At 51.2% G+C, this 17,144-nt stretch overlaps 2 protein-coding genes and 1 long non-coding RNA gene across 4 annotated transcripts in view; 1 reads left to right on the forward strand and 2 right to left on the reverse strand.

Annotated features, from left to right (window-relative positions):
- LOC132429073 (uncharacterized) overlaps positions 1-17,144 on the forward strand; it is a 61,161-nt gene that overhangs the window by 16,380 nt on the left and 27,637 nt on the right. The gene's annotated exons all lie outside the window — the stretch shown is intronic.
- LOC132429071 (folate receptor alpha) lies at positions 1,262-4,776 on the reverse strand. Its single transcript, XM_060017275.1, has 4 exons — positions 4,627-4,776; positions 2,763-2,951; positions 1,871-2,006; positions 1,262-1,713 (listed from the first exon to the last, which is right to left on the reverse strand). The coding sequence occupies exons 1-4, from the start codon at positions 4,774-4,776 to the stop codon at positions 1,433-1,435; spliced, it is 756 nt and encodes a 251-aa protein (XP_059873258.1). The 3' UTR covers positions 1,262-1,432.
- LOC132429072 (folate receptor alpha) lies at positions 11,082-15,532 on the reverse strand. Its single transcript, XM_060017276.1, has 5 exons — positions 15,487-15,532; positions 15,227-15,400; positions 11,998-12,186; positions 11,663-11,798; positions 11,082-11,505 (listed from the first exon to the last, which is right to left on the reverse strand). Exons 2-5 carry the CDS (start codon positions 15,386-15,388, stop codon positions 11,219-11,221), a joined length of 774 nt encoding a protein of 257 aa, XP_059873259.1. The 5' UTR covers positions 15,389-15,400; positions 15,487-15,532; the 3' UTR covers positions 11,082-11,218.

Here is a 17,144-nt window from a genome sequence, read left to right on the forward strand (position 1 = left end):
ACAACTACAGAAAGTGGGATTCTAACCAGTATTTTTAGAAACAGTTCAGAAACAGCCAAACAGGCCTTTGATAAGGTATATTGGATTGAGATGGTACTTATCTTAAATGTCACTAATTCTAATATATCTGTAAACAAGTCATATGTATAAATAGTGTCACTGGCTCTATAGAGAATGATACATTGAATGGCTGTGTTCACAAGAGTGACTAGGGTGGTGGCCAGTGCATTGCTCCACTTTTTGTGTTGATATAGTTCTATGTATAAGTTCAAAGAGTTGGTTCTTCTTGCCAGGATCTAACTGAAAAATTAAATTTGTAACCATGACCATGCCAGAAATATAACTGACCATAACATAATAAGGTCTTTGTAGCAGCCTGTAAGTCTGTTGACAAATATCCTGATTCCCCTCTGCTTCCAGGCATGTGTTAGGACCATATTTTTCCTGGCCTCCTGGAAGTTAGTCATGGTCATGACTAGATTTAGCCAATGAAATAAGTGATGGGTGGAAGTTTTAAGAGCCTATATGGAATTCACCAAGTTCCCTATTCCTGTCTCGTGGAAGTGTGTGATGAGATGGAGTCTCCATCAGCCTGGGCCCCTAAGTGACAAGCAGAATCCCCCTGACAACCCATGTTAAGCACCATAGCTTGAGCAAGAAATCAGTGTTAGTTGTGTGAAGGCACTGAGATATTAGGGATGTTGCTGTAACATAACCTCGCTTATTACAACTACAAATTATGCTTAATGTAGGAACACTGCCTAAAAATCTGTCAGATCATTGGTTTGGGACCTGCTCTAGGCATCTAGGTGTGGGTTCCAACCCTAGCTCTGCCAGACTAGCTCAGGCTTAGCTCCTCTAGTCAGGCCTGGGGTCTGTTATCCCTTTAAGATGCATTTGGGACGGTGCCTGGCAGATAGCGCTTTGGGGTGTTATCTGTTAGGGGGTTAGAGCTCCTGTGGCTACCCTTCACTTCTTCCCAGCCAGCCATCCAGAACATGCTGGACACTCCTATTCCCCTCTCTTCTATTGGAGAGCTGAGCACAGGGCAGAACAGTTAACCCTGGGAGGCTTGGGTCCAATTCAAATGATAAAATCCTGGGCCTGGCTCTAGACCAGAGCTGTAGTGAAAAATGAAATTGAAAGGTATGACTGTGTCCCAGCTTGGAAGAATAGTTAAGTTATCTGGCAAGTTCATAGCAAGTATCAGAGATGGGAACTGACCAAGTCTAACTAGCTTCAATCAGTGGGAACTGGGAAGCACAAGTCACATTTCCATTCACACTCAAATGACTTACACGACCAACACATGTGGGGTGTCTGGTTTTATTCAAACAGTCAAGAGTTCCCACCAAGAAACAGAAACTGACGTATTGGGAGCTGTGGCTCTTAACAGGGCAGGGATGTCCAGGTATCAGAAAATAAAAGGAGCTCAGTTGAGCAGCCAGAGCAACATTAGGACCAGGCCGAAACGCAGGGGCCAGGCCTCATGGAGCCCAGCCCCACTCATGGTCTCAGCGTAGAACCTCGCCACCTCCTCGTTGGGGTTGCCCTGGGCCGGGTCGAACCACATCTGGATGCAGCGGCCGCTGCCCCGGCCATAGTTGCTGACTTTGTAGGAGTGACTCCAGATTTCATTGCACAGAGCAGCAGGCGTGGGGAAGTAGAAGTCAAAGCGGTGGCAGGCAGCTCTCACTGGGCACTGGTTATACCCTGTGGGGAGGATGGAAGACCTGTAGCCACTGGGTCCAGAACCGTCTCTTGTTCCACCAGCCCCACAGCCTCAAATCTCCACATACTCGTTCCACACACCCCCTCCACCTCCAAACCCCTCCCTCCCCCCAGCCCCCGCCCCCACCCAGTCCCTCACCTGAGGTCCAGTTCCAGCCCTTGTGCCAATTGGTCTTGCAGGTGTAGGAGGTGCGGCAGTCTTCCCACCAGATCTGACAGTCCTCTTTGCAGAGGGGCACGTTCAGGAACCGTTCTTTGCGCCAGCTCTGGTTCACCTGGGGGGAGCCGGGGGAGGGAGGGCTCCAGTCAGCCAGGGATCTCAGCTGCTACAGCCTTGATGGGGTCCAGGGCTGGGGGAGGGGGCGGTGCCTCTACTGTTACCAAACTCCGGTTCCGCTGTTCTCTGCTCAAAAGCCCATAATCGAGAGGCGAGAGGCCAGTGTCAGTAGAAAGGAAAGTTGCTTTAATCAGAAAAGCCGGCAATCTGGGGAAAAGGTGAACTCATGTCCCGAGACCAACTCCGAAGATTCTGCTCAGCCATGACAGTTTTTAAAGGGAAAAAGGGGAAAGAATCTCAGTGAATCATCAAGGCAGGAGGTTGGATTCTGCATCATTCTCCATTGTGTGCAGACTGGCTGACTCTCTCTTCAGATATTATCTTGCCCAAGTGATCTGCCTGCAGGATTGCTAAGGGAGCTGTTGGAGGTAGAGAGCTAGTCATTTTTTAACTACTTAATTCTTCATTCTTACTTCTTTTAATCTAGGAAAAGAACCAACAGGTTAGGCAAGGCATAGTGTCTATTCAGGAGAGCATAAGTCAGGAGTTAGGTTAAATTGCCTGGTGATCTCATTCCTATAATTAGGCTCCTTTAAGGTTAGAGGGGAACAGAAATGGGCAAACAGGAAAGGGGCAAGAGAGCTGCGTTCACTACCACCCTCAGTCCAGAGTTCCTGGGCCACGCCCTCCCTGCAAGTGGCCGGTGGGCCCTGCCCTCTGCTGAGGTTCATGTCTGTGGGGATGGTGCCCATACCTCCTGGATCCAGGGCCCCAGGTTAGGCGAGCACTCGTAGAGGCAGGTGTCCTGAATGAAGTGGTGCTTGCAGGCGGGCTTCATCTTGCCACAGTGGTCCCAGTTGAATCTGTACAGGTAGGAAATATCCTTATGGGCTTCTTGGCTGGTGTTGACGGAGCAGCAGGCGTTCTTTTTCCAGGGACTGCACTGGGAGGGGAAGACACGGGGCTAAGTCCTTGACCCACCATGGCCATCTCCTCCAGATTCTGTTTCCTCTGCCTCGGGTAGGTCACCCAGAGGAACCGTCGCTGGGGAGGCTGCCTCTAAGCTTGGCCTTGAGGAGCCCTCATTGTGGGGTAGAGGCAATAATAATACTGACTTTTAACTCTCACACCCAGCATAACCAGAATATTCACATGCGTAGCCTCTCCCCTTTTAGTCCTTGATTCCCCAACACAGTCTTCAGGGAAACACTTGCTACTGGGGGGCCTTCTTTGGGGGAGAAGGCTTTCCAAGGCTGTGGAGTCCCAGGAGGGAGCCTCACCCAGAGATGCAGTCATCACAACATTCATTAATTCAAGTCTTTATTGAGCTCCTACTTATTCTAACCCAGGCATTTTTCTAGAAACTGGGAACACAAGGAAAACTTATCACTGGATAATTGCTTTGGGAAAAAACAAAGCGGGAGAGGAATGGGAAATTGTTTTCTATAAGGGTAAGATTAAGCCTCTTTCAGAAGGTGAGAAAGACCTGGAGGTAAGGAAGCAAGTTAAATAAACTGCAACCCCAGAATAGTTCTAATTACAGAAATACTCAGTACATTCTTATTGAATGAATGAAAACCCATGGCCTAGAATTTAGTATAAAAGCACAATATTAAGATGTGCACTTTAAAAAATATATAGGCTGAAGGGGCTTCCCTGGTGGCACAGTGGTTGAGAGTCCGCCTGCCGATGCAGGGGACACGGGTTCGTGCCCCGGTCCAGGAAGATCCCACATGCCGCGAAGCGGCTAGGCCAGTGAGCCATGGCCGCTGAGCCTGCGCGTCCGGAGCCTGTGCTCCGCAACAGGAGAGGCCACAACAGTGAGAGGCCCGCGTACAGCAAAAAAATAAAAAAATAGAAAAAATAAAAAATATATAGGCTGAAGAGGGTAAAGTCAAGGCTGCTGGAAGTATCCAAGTAGTACCACCACTTGTCAGGCTGCACTGGCAGCTAGGGAATCAATGATGCAAAACAAGCACAAATAGCGGACTGTGACCATTATCTGCTGATGAGATAAATACGAACATTTACATATTGAAATGCATAGTTCAAGTGACTTGCCTTTTGGTTTTTTCTTTACAGCTATGACATCACATTGACTTTTTTTTTTTTTAACTTTTAGATAGGTTCAGGAGATTGAAGGGATTGTGGCAAAGTCATTGTCATAGGAAGGAGACCTCAGGTCCAATAGGGTTGACAGCCCCAGAGGACATGTTTGTCTCGCACCCAGCCTCACTGTGAGAGACCCTCTTTTCCTGAGCTGTTTGGGGCTGGCAGAAAAGAAGCCGCCACATGCAGTGTGCTCTTTCTCCTCTCAGATCCTTGGAGGGGTTAGCCCCAGTCTAAACTCAGAAATCAAAATCAACCCCCCAGACAGGTCTCTCCAGGCTCTTCTCCAGGCCTGCTTCCTGATTTTAGTGACACGGAAACCCAACAACCAAGAAGCTGAGCTCTTGGAATTGCCTGGCAACACTGGGCACGCAGTATGTGTTAAAATGTCGCCCATAAACCAGTGCAAACTGAAGACCTGCTCAGGCGGCCTCCCTGCCTCCACCACGGAGGCAGGCAGACGTTCCCTGAGGCAGCTCTTCCCCAACCCAGACCACTTCTCGGCCCACCTGCTCATGTAGCTTGTCCTCGGGACCTGGCTTTTCCTTATGGTGCTTGGCATTCATGCAGACATTGAGAAGCTCAGTCCTGGGCCGGGCTGTCCATACGGCAGCCACCCCTACCAAAAGGAACAGTAGCCACGTTGTCTTCCAGGCCATGCTTGTCCCTGAAGAAATAACTGTGGTCAAAGGCAGCAAGGAATGTGAGAATGCGGGAATGCAGAGGTGGGTCCTCAAGGTGTTAATAACAGTCTTAGGTGGGTGGAGCCTAGGGCGGATCAGACTGACACCCTAGTCTTGCCAGCCTCAGGGAGGGTTGGGTCTGGGACAGTACCTGGCTGGGATCTCCCTGGCTTCTTTACAAGATCATGAGGATCAAGCGCAACTAAGGGATGGAGTTTGGGCAAAATGCAGAAATAGCCAGGAGATTGCCATAGGTTCCCAATCCCTTGCTCGAAATCCTTGGAGGCAAATGTTTCAGAGCTTAAAACTTTTCAGATTTTGTTGACTGAAAAAGATGTACAATGTAAGAGCTCTGAGTTGAGTTTACTCAGTGTCTATAGCCCAGGAGACTGCTCTGCAAAACTGTTCTGAAGAGGTGAAGGGGGAGATCAGTACATATGTGATTTCGGCCAAGGGGTACGTGCAGTCAAGCATACATCTCGAGAGAAGGTTGCTGCTAGTCGCAAGGAACAGATATCTTAGTTAATGGTTTTAGTGCTTTTCTAGATATGAGAAGATGCAAGAATTGGTGTTCCTAAAATTTTTTCCTAAAAATATCTAACCATCCGAAAGGCCTGTTCTGCCAATTTTCCCAGAGCACAGAGTGCCTTGTTCCTGATCTCCACCCTGAATTTCTTTTAGTGTGTGTTAAAGGTCAGCAACTGCAGTCACTAATAACTTAATCCTTATAGAACCTGGGTGGCAGTGACATTCTTTAGTTGGCAATTTTATCAAAGGTAATACAAAATAAGATATACAATTTACAGGCAGTCAATGATCAAGCACACATTCTGTGGGGAAGAAAATAGGTATACTGGTGGAATAAGTAAAAACTATAATAACCTCACATTAATTTTCAGGTCAGATTTTTTAAAAAAATTTTTTTTTATTTTTGGCTACTTTGGTTCTTTGTTGCTGTACGCGGCTTTCTCTAGTTGCGGAGAGCGGGGGCTGCTCCTCGCTGCGGTACGTGGGCTTCTCATTGCGGTGGCCTCCCCTGTTGCGGAGCACGGGCTCCAGGCGCGCGGGCTCAGCAGTTGTGGCTCGCGGGCTCCAGAGCACAGGCTCAGCAGCTGTGGCGCACAGGTCTAGCTGCCCTGTGGCATGTGGGATCTTCCCTGACCAGGGCTCGAACTCGTGTCCCCTGCACCGGCAGGCAGATTCTCAACCACTGCGCCACCAGGGAAGCCCTCAGGTCAGATTTGGACATCAAATGACTTTGTGTAAAAGTTTATCTTAGTTTTGGAACTCCAGATGCAGATCAATGTTTTAAAAAAAAGCCCTGCTTCCAGCCCTTTCCAGCCTCATTATTTGGGCCTCTCCCAGAGACCCTGTGACCTGGAGGATGTCACAGGGCAGAGGCTTGGGGGTGGACATGGGCAGCCAAACAGCCCACCACCCCTGGGGCCTAGGGAGGCTCCTGAACCCCTGCTACAGAGCTGGCCTCTCCTTGGCCTTCATAGCATCTCAATCCCCTGACCTCTGACGCTGAGCTTTGGGAGGTGCCTGTTCCCTCATGCCGCAGGTCACCAGGTGCCTGGTTCTCCTAAAACACTCAGAATTCATTTCTTACAGCTTCTAAAGCTTATGCATCCTCCCTGCTCACAAAGTTGCCTCGCCACCACATTGCCCCCATCTTCTGCAAAACTCCAGCATCTTGCCTGGGCCTCCTGGATGGGGCCTGAACTGGGTGGACTCCAGGCTGACTCTGCCCAGCAGGGCTCGGGGAAACCTGGGATTATATTCCCACCTAGCTCTCCTCACTTCACACCCTTCCACAATCCATTATCCTGCTACACTGTTTATTCCAGTGTTCATTCATTTGCTAATTCATTCATTCCAGGACCCAATCATCTCTCCATTGATCCCATCACTCCCTGATCTCCAAGAGCACAGGACAAATCTGTACTCTTGGAAATGCCAGGTGATTCAGGATCAGGCTCCTTTGGGGAAACAAAGTCTAGCAGTTTAGAGCACAGGATTCCAGATCCGCCTGTCCATGATCCCAGCTCTCACACTCCCCCTCCTGCTTGACCTTGGGAGAAAATAACTCACATTATCTTGAGGCTTAGTTTCCTCACCTGAGGATTAAATGTAGGGGGGAAAACCCTAAGAAATACTAGCCAGCTGGGCACGGATTGAGGAATCAGTTGGGCATGGGTTGAGGAACGTGTCCCAAGTCACACAGTAGGGACCACCCAAGTCCAACTCAGGACCCTCAAGTCCAGAGCTCCTTCAGCTTTTGTCCCCTGCTCTTTCCCTGTGCTGAGGCTCCCATAGGGGTAACTGACACAGAGTACTGGGGGAGTACTGGGAGGGCTGAGAAAACCCTTTCCCCAGGTCCTGCTGGATCCCACTCAGTCAGTCGGTGGTTTTTCTTGCTGTGGCTGCTTTCTAGAGCCAGAGCTCTCTTCCCCTCCATGCCACCTACCTCACCCTGCAAGGCCCCCCCCCCCTCAGTCTCAGCTTCAGTTCTGGGTCCAGCTCAGACCCCACCACCACCACCAATCACCATCCTCAACACTGCCACCCCTCCCCCCAGGGTCCCAGACTTGAAGCTCTGAGAGCTCAGTGCTGTGCTGAAAGGCGAGTCCTGGGTTCTGCTAACTTGTAGTTTAACCTTGGGCAGGCCCCGTCTCTGCTTCTGGATTCTCTGCCTTTCGGCAGTGGATCCTCCTAGTTCAAATCCTTTAATACTTGCTGGGAGTGCCCTAGGGTGTGTTGCTCTGAGAGGGGGTGCAGAGTGGCATACCTGGGAGAAGAGGTGGCCCTCAGTCTGGCTCAGGCTTCTGCTCTGCTCTGCTGTCCCCTTGCCTCAGTCTAGGGGACAGAAGGAGCTTAGTGGCCTAGGAGACGGGCAGTGGGAATGTGGCCCAGGAGAGGCGCTTAGGATAGGGCGAAGGCCACCCAGGAGTTAATTATTGCACGTGGGCTCCAGCAAGGCCTCCAAGGAAGGGTGATGGGTGGGAGGGACTGGATTAATAGTGCAGGCCTAAGGCCAGTCCCCAGGCCCCACTTATTCCATTTTCTCCCCTAAACTCAGGTCTGAGAAAACCTTGCAGCCTGAGTTGCTGGGATCCTTTAAAGAAATCTCCTCCACTTCTAACACCCTCATCCTGTTATACCGATAAAGAGAATGAGACCCAGAGAATCAGGACAGAGCTCGTTGCAGGGCAAGGGCTGGAGCTCGGGCCTCCCAGCTCCCAGGCAGCTGTAGAGAGTATGGAGCTCCCATATCCCCAACTTACAGAGCCACCAACTCTTCAACCTCAGCAGCCTCAGGCATCGCCCACCTACAGCTATAAAATCACAGATGTTCAGGCTACCAGAGCCTCAGTTATTCCAAGGCTCCAGCTCCCCTCCCTTCCCCCCACTCCCCTACCCACTCACACACAAGTCTCTTTTCTCCAGCAGCTAAGAGTCTGCTCTAATGTAGACTCCTCCCACCACTCCTACCCTAGCCAGGGACAGAAGCCTTTCTTTTTTCACCCTCTGAGGCCAGGCTGGTACCACTGGTGGGGAAAGGGAAGAGGGGAGGAGCAAATTTGGGCCGGAGTGAACGTTGAGCTCTGTTTTGTCGAGGTGCCTGTGTGCAACCCGGCGGGGAGGTGGTGGTAGAGGTGAAAGCCCGGGGAAGGGTCCAGGTTGGATGTGGGAGCCATCAGCCTATGATGGCAGCAGAAGTTTAAGGAACATGGGGCCTCACTATCCTTGGAAAGGCCACAGGTCTGAGCCCATGGAGCAGAGCGCAGGGCTGGGAGCCAGAGGAGGCAGCTGGATCACTGCAGGAGAATCAGCCAGGAAGGAAAGCCCTAAAGAGCCTGCAAAGAAATTGATGCCAGTGGGGGGGAGGGTGGAGAAATCAACTCCCAGGAGACCCCCAGCTTGTGCCCTGCTTTCCCTCTCCCTCGGAGTGAGCCATACTTGACTTCTGTGATAACTCGGGAGGGTTAAGCCCTCTGAAGACCTGAGCAGGTAGAGGGCTGCTAGAACCCCCAGACCTCCCTCCTGGCTTTACAAGCCCAGCGCAGCCTTCTCCTAATTGGATCATGACCAGGTGTCTAGGAATGCCCAAAAGCATTCCTCTAGATGCTCTTCTAGATGGGACTTACCCCTGTCCCCCATCCTCCACCCCTGCACCAGGAACTGATCATAAACTGGGCTTTATAGTTCCTCCACTGCAGGAGTGATGTTTGGCCTCCGAGACCTCAGGGGTTCAGAAGAAGCGACCAGCAAGTGGGAAGTGAGTTGGAGGTGGAGTTCTAATCCGTGAGGAGTCCCTGCCCTTCTTGAGCCTTATGCCAGGCTCTGAATCTGAATCCTCAGTGCTCAGGCCACCTGGCCAACAGGGAGGGATACAGTCAAACATCCACTGTGGAGCCGATCCCGAGAGTATCTGCCCAGACTGGAAGCTTAATACCAGCCAAGTTAGCCATTGGCATCCTTGTGGACCCCGATCTGAAGGCTGCCCTGTGACTTGACAAAGATGAAAGGGAGGTCTTTGGCCCTGCGTGGGTGGGGCTCTGGGCTGCAGGGAGTAGGGATGAGAGAAACTGGGGCTTTTCCTGAGTGCCAGCCCATGGCATATGCAGTCGCTTATCACCCATCCTCACAGCTGCGAAAACTGCGGTTCCCAGGCAGCAGAGAGGGGCTAGAGCTGAGTCTGATTCCAAGCCTGGCTTCTTCCACAAAGAAAGGAGAGAGCACTGTGAGGGCATCAGAGTCTCGAGGGTTGCAGATCCAGTGTTTCTTCTCTGGCCTCATTTCCTGCCCTTGCCCTCTTATCTTCTGTCTTAGCCACCTAGAAATTCTGCTGTGCTTCTATCACTTCCAAGCCTTTGCACTTCCTGAACCCTCTCCATGGAATGCCATTCCTCCACCTAGTCTGCTTGGCAAACATTATGCTTGGAAGCTTTCCCTAACCTTTATGGGCTTCCACGTAACTACGCCACACTCTGTGCTCCCCTGGAGCAAACCCTCAGCTCACTGTTCTAAGAGTTACTGGTTCTCACATCTGTCTGCCCCCACCAGACAGCGCAAGGTACTCAATTCCCTTCCTGTCGGCCGACACCGGCAGATTGGGTGTTCAGAAGGCATCTGCTGACTGACAGAATGAGTGCATGTATTCCTTCACTTTCTAAGCACCTCCTCTGTGCTAGGCACTGACCCAGGCCCAGGGGATCTGGCACAAAATGTCATAGACATGGCCCCTGCTTTCAGGTGTGTATGTTTTGTTAGGGAAAAGTCAGACAGTAAACACAGTGGATGGATATCTGTACAAGAGGACTTCTTTTGGTTGAGTGGTCAGAAGTCATTTTAGTGGGGAATTAATTATAGGTTGAAATCTAAGTGGCTACAAGGAGCCAGCCTGCAGAGTATAAAAGAGCATTCCAGGAACCCAGAGAGGGAATATTTGGAGTAAAAGAACCTCCCTCTCTCAAATATCCATCAGTAGGTGACTGAATTAAATGTGATCTATACATAGAACGGAATATTGCCCAGCAATGGAAGAGAATGAATTAGATCTTGTAGATCAATATGGAAAGATCTCAGAAACTGTGTTCTCATGGTAAGAAACATGGCAAGTGAAAACTCCACTGAGATGCCCTTTATCCCACCTATCAGTTTAGCAGAAAATCAGCTTAGCAGAAAATTCATAGTTTAACGCTATACTGTGTTGACCAGATTGTGGGGAAACAAGGCTAGTGGGGGCCACAATGATATAACCCCTGTAAAATTGTAACTATCAAAATTATAAATCCAAATACTCCTTGACCCAGCAATCCCTCTTCTGGAATTCAATGCTATAGCATTCTACTATGTGCATGATTTTTCACTGTAGAATTGTCATTTTTAAAAAATGGAGACAATGCAAGTGTTCATCACGGGGATCTGCCCACTAACATCTCCATAAGGGAAGGAAAGGGAAAGAAACTTTCAGGAGCCTGGTAACTCATCTGCCAATCTCTCCCCAGCTTCCCTCCACCAATTCCCTTGTTCCCTTGTGGCATAGGAGGGCGCATGAGGGGGAAGGCTGGTGCAGAAGTAAGAGCCCCAGGCTAAGGGATCCACTTCCACCCCCTACTTGCTGCTGAACTTCATGTTAGTCCCAGTTCTTCTTCCGGCCTCTCGAGAGGAATGATGAAGCAATGAGGCATGCCCCCACCCCCAACCCACACATCCCCAAATTATTTATAAGGCACAGGACACAATAGATATATCTATTAGAATAGGCTGGCAGAGGATCCCTGTAGGACCTTGGATCAGGAACCAATGACCAGGGTATTGTGGGTCCTTCTCATCTGAGAGAGTGGAGCTGGGCTGAGCTGAGGTTGGGTGCAGGCAAGGAAGTTATCCAGGTGTCAGCAGTGGAAACAGCTTAGCCAAGGAACCAGCGTTGCAGTATCTGGGTCAGGTTGAGCAGGAGAGGTCCAATCCCCTGGGGCATGGCCCCAGAATTTGTGGTCTCAGCGTAGAACCTCGCCACCTCCTCGTTGGGGTTGCCCTGGGCCGGGTCGAACCACATCTGGATGCAGTGGCCGCTGCCCCGGCCATAGTTGCTGACTTTGTAGGAGTGACTCCAGATTTCATTGCACAGAGCAGCAGGCGTGGGGAAGTAGAAGTCAAAGCGGTGGCAGGCAGCTCTCACTGGGCACTGGTTATACCCTGTGGGGAGGATGGAAGACCTGTAGCCACTGGGTCCAGAACCGTCTCTTGTTCCACCAGCCCCACAGCCTCAAATCTCCACATACTCGTTCCACACACCCCCTCCACCTCCAAACCCCTCCCTCCCCCCAGCCCCCGCCCCCACCCAGTCCCTCACCTGAGGTCCAGTTCCAGCCCTTGTGCCAGTTGGTCTTGCAGGTGTAGGAGGTGCGGCAGTCTTCCCACCAGATCTGACAGTCCTCTTTGCAGAGGGGCACGTTCAGGAACCGTTCTTTGCGCCAGCTCTGGTTCACCTGGGGGGAGCGGGGGGAGGGAGGGCTCCAGTCAGCCAGGGATCTCAGCTGCTACAGCCTTGATGGAGTCCAGGGCTGGGGGAGGGGGCGGTGCCTCTTCCGCCCTCAGTCCAGAGTTCCTGGGCCACGCCCTCCCTGCAAGTGGCTGGTGGGCCCTGCCCTCTGCTGAGGTTCATGTCTGTGGGGATGGTGCCCATACCTCCTGGATCCAGGGCCCCAGGTTAGGCGAGCACTCGTAGAGGCAGGTGTCCTGAATGAAGTGGCGCTTGCAGGCGGGCTTCATCTTGCCACAGTGGTCCCAGTTGAATCTGTACAGGTAGGAAATATCCTTATGGGCTTCTTGGCTGGTGTTGACGGAGCAGCAGGCGTTCTTCTTCCAGGGACTGCACTGGGAGGGGAAGACACGGGGCTAAGTCCTTGACCCACCATGGCCATCTCCTCCAGAATGTGGTTCCTCTGCCTCGCGTAGGTCACCCAGAGGAACCGTCGCTGGGGAGGCTGCCTCTAAGCCTGGCCTTGAGGAGCCCTCATTGTGGGGTAAAGGCAATAATAGTATTGACTTTTAACAGAAAGTAACACAGGGGATGTGGGAGACCTGGGGAACCATCGTCTGGGGGGGCAATTATTATTTGTACATGTCTCAGCAGTTTACAAAGTTTTTTCATGTTTTCTGGGTTATTTAGATTACTCATTTTGCACTGAGACAGTATGAACTGAGTGCAGGCACTGTGCTGGGTGCTGCGAATACTGTAATGAACAAAATAGTTCACATCTCTGCCCTCCTTGCGCTTATGGTTTTAGTTAGGGGTGGGGAGGGGGGAGACAGAGAACACTGGGGGCAGTGAAAATAGCAGACGCAAAGTCCCTGAGGCTTTTGCACTTTATTTTCTCAATAATCGGTTATCGAGTAAAAGATCGTTACTCCGATTTTTACAGAGCTTAAGTAAGCTGCACCCCTTGTGGATGGTAAGGTTAAGGTTTTACGTCAGGACAGAGAGGAGAGGGAGGAGCCTGGTCCAGGTTGCGGTGAGGGGTGGAGGAGAAGGGGGCCAGTCTGGCTCTCTCAGGGTCTGGAACCCCAGGCGAGGGGACTCCTGGTAGGTCTTAAAAGCAGCGGGGCACAGAGGGGCAATGACCACACATAGGCCTGAACATGGGCCTGGCTAAACATGGGACGCAATCCTAGAAAGGTGAATTCAAGGCAGGTAAGATGGTAGAAGTGGTGGAGATTTCTCTTTAGAAATTGCCGTAGGCTGGGAGTCAAGAGCTGAGCAATCATGAGCCAGTTGCTAAAAATGTCTGAGATGAACTCTAGCATCCAGGCTTAAGTGAGAAGGGAGATGTGACAGGTCTGGGCACTCAGGAGAAACTAAGGAAAATCCCTGAGGGTGGATCCAAACCAACCCCTTTCCAATAAGCCAGCCCACGCCCGGGGCTGCTGCCGCAGAACCTGCTTCCAGGCCTCCCCAGCTTCGTGCATGCAGTTCCTTAGGTGCTCAACTCTTGGTCGCCCTGCAAGACCCCATGCACCTCATCCCCGACCTGTCAGCCAGGGTCAGTGGTTTCTGCCTCCAAAAGAGTTAGTTAATATAATGAAAAGTGGGGTGGGCTTCCCTGGTGGCGCAGTGGTTGAGAGTCCGCCTGCCGATGCAGGAGACGCGGGTTCGTGCCCCGGTCTGGGAAGATGCCACATGCGGAGCAGCTAGGCCCGTGAGCCGTGGCCGCTGAGCCTGCGCGTCCGGAGCCTGTGCTCCACAACGGGAAAGGCCACAACAGTGAGAGGCCCGGGTACCGCAAAAAAAAAAAAAAAAAAAGCGGGGAATTCCCTGGCGGTCCGGTGGTTAGGACTCCACGCTTTCACTGCCAAGGACGTGGGTTCAATCCCTGGTCGGGGAACTAAGATCCTGTAAGCTGTGCTACACGGCCAATAAATAAATTAATTGACTAAATTAAATAGAATGAAAAGCACTTCCTGGCCTATGCTAGAGACTCAGCAAAAACAGCCACTCCCATATAGCCTGCATCCCTCAGAATTAGAATCACCTGACTCCCTCCAAGGTCTGTGTCTGCATCATTTCTTGGCAAAGAGGAAGTGCTGCTTAGCGTTCTTTAAAGCAACCTTTAGAACTTAAAAAGTTCTGGGAATTCCCTGGCGGTCCAGTGCGCTTTCACTGCCGAGGGCCCAGGTTTGATCCCTGGTCAGGGAACTAAGATCCTACAAGCCGCGGGGTGCGGCAAAAAACACAATTCCTATAAAGAACCTTAAAAGTTCTAGAAATGCAGTGATGGGTGTGGACTTTCAGTTTGGGAGGATGAAAAAGTTCTGGAGATGGATGGTGGTGATGTTTGCACAACAGTGTGAATCTACCTAATGCTACAGAACTGTGCACTTAGAAATGCTTAAACAGCAAGTTTTATGTTATGGATATTGTACTACACACACATGCACACACACACAGAGCAAATGAACAGCTGGAAATGACTCGGAGGTAATGGGCTGCTGGGCTTCCCTCTTTTCACTTGGAGCCCCTGGAAGCAGTCCATGCCAGCCTTCCCCTGGGAACACCCCAGCCCTCCAGCAGCGTGAAGCCTTGTAGGGAGGAGAGGGGGTGACCGGAAGGAATGAGATATCGGCATCTCTCAGGAGCCTGGAGTTCAACTTCAAGCTCAGATTGTCTGAGCTGCTTCAGGAGCCTTGCCTATGACATGGGGACTCAGGCCTCACCTCCCCTTCTCTGTGTGCAGCCATATCCTTGGCTCTGGCCACACTAGACTTGCCACCGCTTGTGCTGTCACCCTCCAACCCGTGTACATGCTGTCCTCTGCTAGGCTGCCTTTTCCTTCTTTGTCTTCCTGGAAAACTCTGGTTCATCCTCTAAGGCCAAGGCCAATGGTCCCTTTGCTTGGAAGTCTTCCCAGCATACCTGATTTGTCACTGTCTCTTCAGGACCTAATGGGGGTGGGGACCTGGCCTGTTTGTAGTTATTTGTCACATCATGACCATGAGGGACCTGTCTGTTCTACCTTGACTTTGAGTTCCGTGGGCTGGCACATAATGAAGGTTGGGAAAGGTTCCACCAGTCCCTCTCCTGCACCTGCTAATGACTGGCTTCTCAGTTCCCACATGTACCTGTGCCCTCTCTGGGCCTATTTCCTCATTTGTATAAGTAGAGACCACCATCCACCTACCAAGGAGGCCTTTTGGACACATTCACGACAAGGCGTGAGGAAAACACTTGGCCCATAGAGGGTGCTAGATAAATAGTCACCCCGGTATTGTAGTGGCCTCCTGAGAGAGGGTCCACCAGGATCACCTCAGCCACCCTCCCGCCTCCATCACCTGCCAAAGCTGATCTTCCCATCTCCCTAACTTCTCCCCTTTGTGGGGTCAGCCGTCTCCCCTACCCCAGACATCACTCCATCCTCACCTGGTCATGTAGCTTGTCCTCAGGGCCTGGCTTTGTCTTGTGGTGCTTGGCATCCATGCAGACGTTGAGCCGGTCTGTCCTGGCCTGTGAAATCCTGGGCTGGGCACCCCGTGCAGCAGCCACCAAAGCCAGAAGCAGCAACTGTGTCATCCGCCAGGCCATGTCCACACACTTCTGCCAGAAAGCCACCGTAAGACTCTTGGTCAGATTTCCTGTCTCCCCCGCAAGTGCAGATCTTCTGGCCTCCCCACCCAGCTTACCCCACAGCACAGCTGAGCCGAGCGACGAACGGCCTGGCGAGGTCTGGGCCAGATGGTAGGAATCCACCTCCACCTGAGGACATTTTAACACTAGCTTGCTCTGTGACGTGGAGGGAGCCACCACCCCTCTCTAGACATCCCCTTCCGGATTTTGCCAGCCAGTATTTCACCCACAATCAGAGGGTCCTGCATAAGAGGAACCACAAGGCATGATCTGCTGATGGGGTTGGGGAGTGAGAGGAGGGGCGCCAGACAGGCTCTGCTGCTGCTTCCTCAGCCCATTCCCACTAGCCCAAAGCAGTCTAGGTTTAGGCGCCCAGAGATTGCCAGTGGGGCAGACAGGAAAGCTGACCCGGGGCCAGATGAAGGCCACTGAGCCATTCAGTTCTTGCTTCAGGTCCTGGACGATGTGCCAGGGGAGCCGGGAGTAGGGGCAGAGCTATGTGGGAAGCCAGTGAGACTGCAGGCCCAGAGAAATAAATAAACCCCAGGTCCTTACACCGAGGCAACCCTCTCCAACCCCCGCAGACGGGTCTTGGGAAGTTCCCCGGGGCAGAGTCAGGCCTAGACCTGGGGGAAGGCCAAGAGGTAAGGGGAATGTGGAGGAGAAGCTGAGTCCGAGTAGTGGGTGGTGGGGCACCAGAGGAAAAGTCTGAGAGAAACCAGCCTCCCAGGGCACCGGGGAGCTCCCACCTTTCCTCTCCCCTCCTGCCTTTCCTCCCTGTCCTGCCCTTACCTCTGCCTTCAGTCCACCTGGGATGGTAGAGTGTCTCCCCACCTCCGCACACTTTTTTATAAGCCCGTCCTGACTGCTTGATCAGCCGCTCTGTCAAGGAAGGCTGGAGGCTTTGTCTAGGAAACAGCTTAATGGTCTTTCAGTTAGGGGCCAGTTAAACAAATTCTGGTACGTACACGCAATGAGATTTAACCTGGTGAAAAAGAATAAGGAAGCTCTTGATGTACAAATATGGAAAAATTTCCAAGTATATTGTTAAGTGAAAGAAGAAAGGTGTGTACACTTACGGTCAATTAAACTACAACAAAGGAGCCAAGAGCATACAATGGAGAAAAGACAGCCTCTTCAATAAGTGGTGCTGGGAAAACTGGACAGTTACATGTAAAAGAATGAAGTTAGAACATTCTCTAACACTATATACAAAAATAAACGCAAAATGGATTAAAGACCTAAATGTAAGACTGGAAACCATAAAATTCCTAGAAGAAAACATAGGCGTAACACTCTGACATAAATCGCAGCAGTATTTTTTTGGATCTGTCTCCTAAAGCAAAGGAAATAAAAACAAAAGTAAACAAATGGGACCTAATTATACTTAAAAGCTTTTGCACAGCAAAGGAAACCATCAGCAAAACGACAAGACAACCTACTAAGGGAATTCCCTGGCGGTCCAGTGGTTTATGACTTTGCGCTTCCATTGCAAGGGGGCTTGGGTTCCATCCCTGGTTGGGGAACTAAGATCCCGAAAGCTGTGTGGTGCCACCAGAAAAAAAAAAAAAAAGAGAGACAACCTACTGAATGGGAGAAGAGATTTGTAAATGGTATGGCCGATAAGGAGTTAATACCCAAAATATATGAACGTCTCCTACAACTGGACACCAAAACAGCAAACAACCTGATTTAAAAATGGGCAAAGACCTCA

This window comes from Delphinus delphis, chromosome 8 (assembly GCF_949987515.2).
Source record: "Delphinus delphis chromosome 8, mDelDel1.2, whole genome shotgun sequence".
Classification (NCBI taxonomy): domain Eukaryota; kingdom Metazoa; phylum Chordata; class Mammalia; order Artiodactyla; family Delphinidae; genus Delphinus; species Delphinus delphis.

What these genes read in the sequence shown, in the direction of transcription:
- LOC132429071 (XM_060017275.1), bottom strand. Translation starts at nt 4,776, where the DNA reads ATGGCCTGGAAGACAACGTGGCTACTGTTCCTTTTGGTAGGGGTGGCT. An exon ending in AGGACAAGCTACATGAGCAG is followed by an intron (nt 2,952 to 4,626) that starts GTGGGCCGAGAA and finishes TTCCCCTCCCAG; the next exon opens with TGCAGTCCCTGGAAAAAGAA. An exon ending in GGGCTGGAACTGGACCTCAG is followed by an intron (nt 1,714 to 1,870) that starts GTGAGGGACTGG and finishes TCCTCCCCACAG; the next exon opens with GGTATAACCAGTGCCCAGTG.
- LOC132429072 (XM_060017276.1), bottom strand. Translation starts at nt 15,388, where the DNA reads ATGGCCTGGCGGATGACACAGTTGCTGCTTCTGGCTTTGGTGGCTGCT. An exon ending in TGGGGCCCTGGATCCAGGAG is followed by an intron (nt 11,799 to 11,997) that starts GTATGGGCACCA and finishes CGCTCCCCCCAG; the next exon opens with GTGAACCAGAGCTGGCGCAA. An exon ending in GGGCTGGAACTGGACCTCAG is followed by an intron (nt 11,506 to 11,662) that starts GTGAGGGACTGG and finishes TCCTCCCCACAG; the next exon opens with GGTATAACCAGTGCCCAGTG.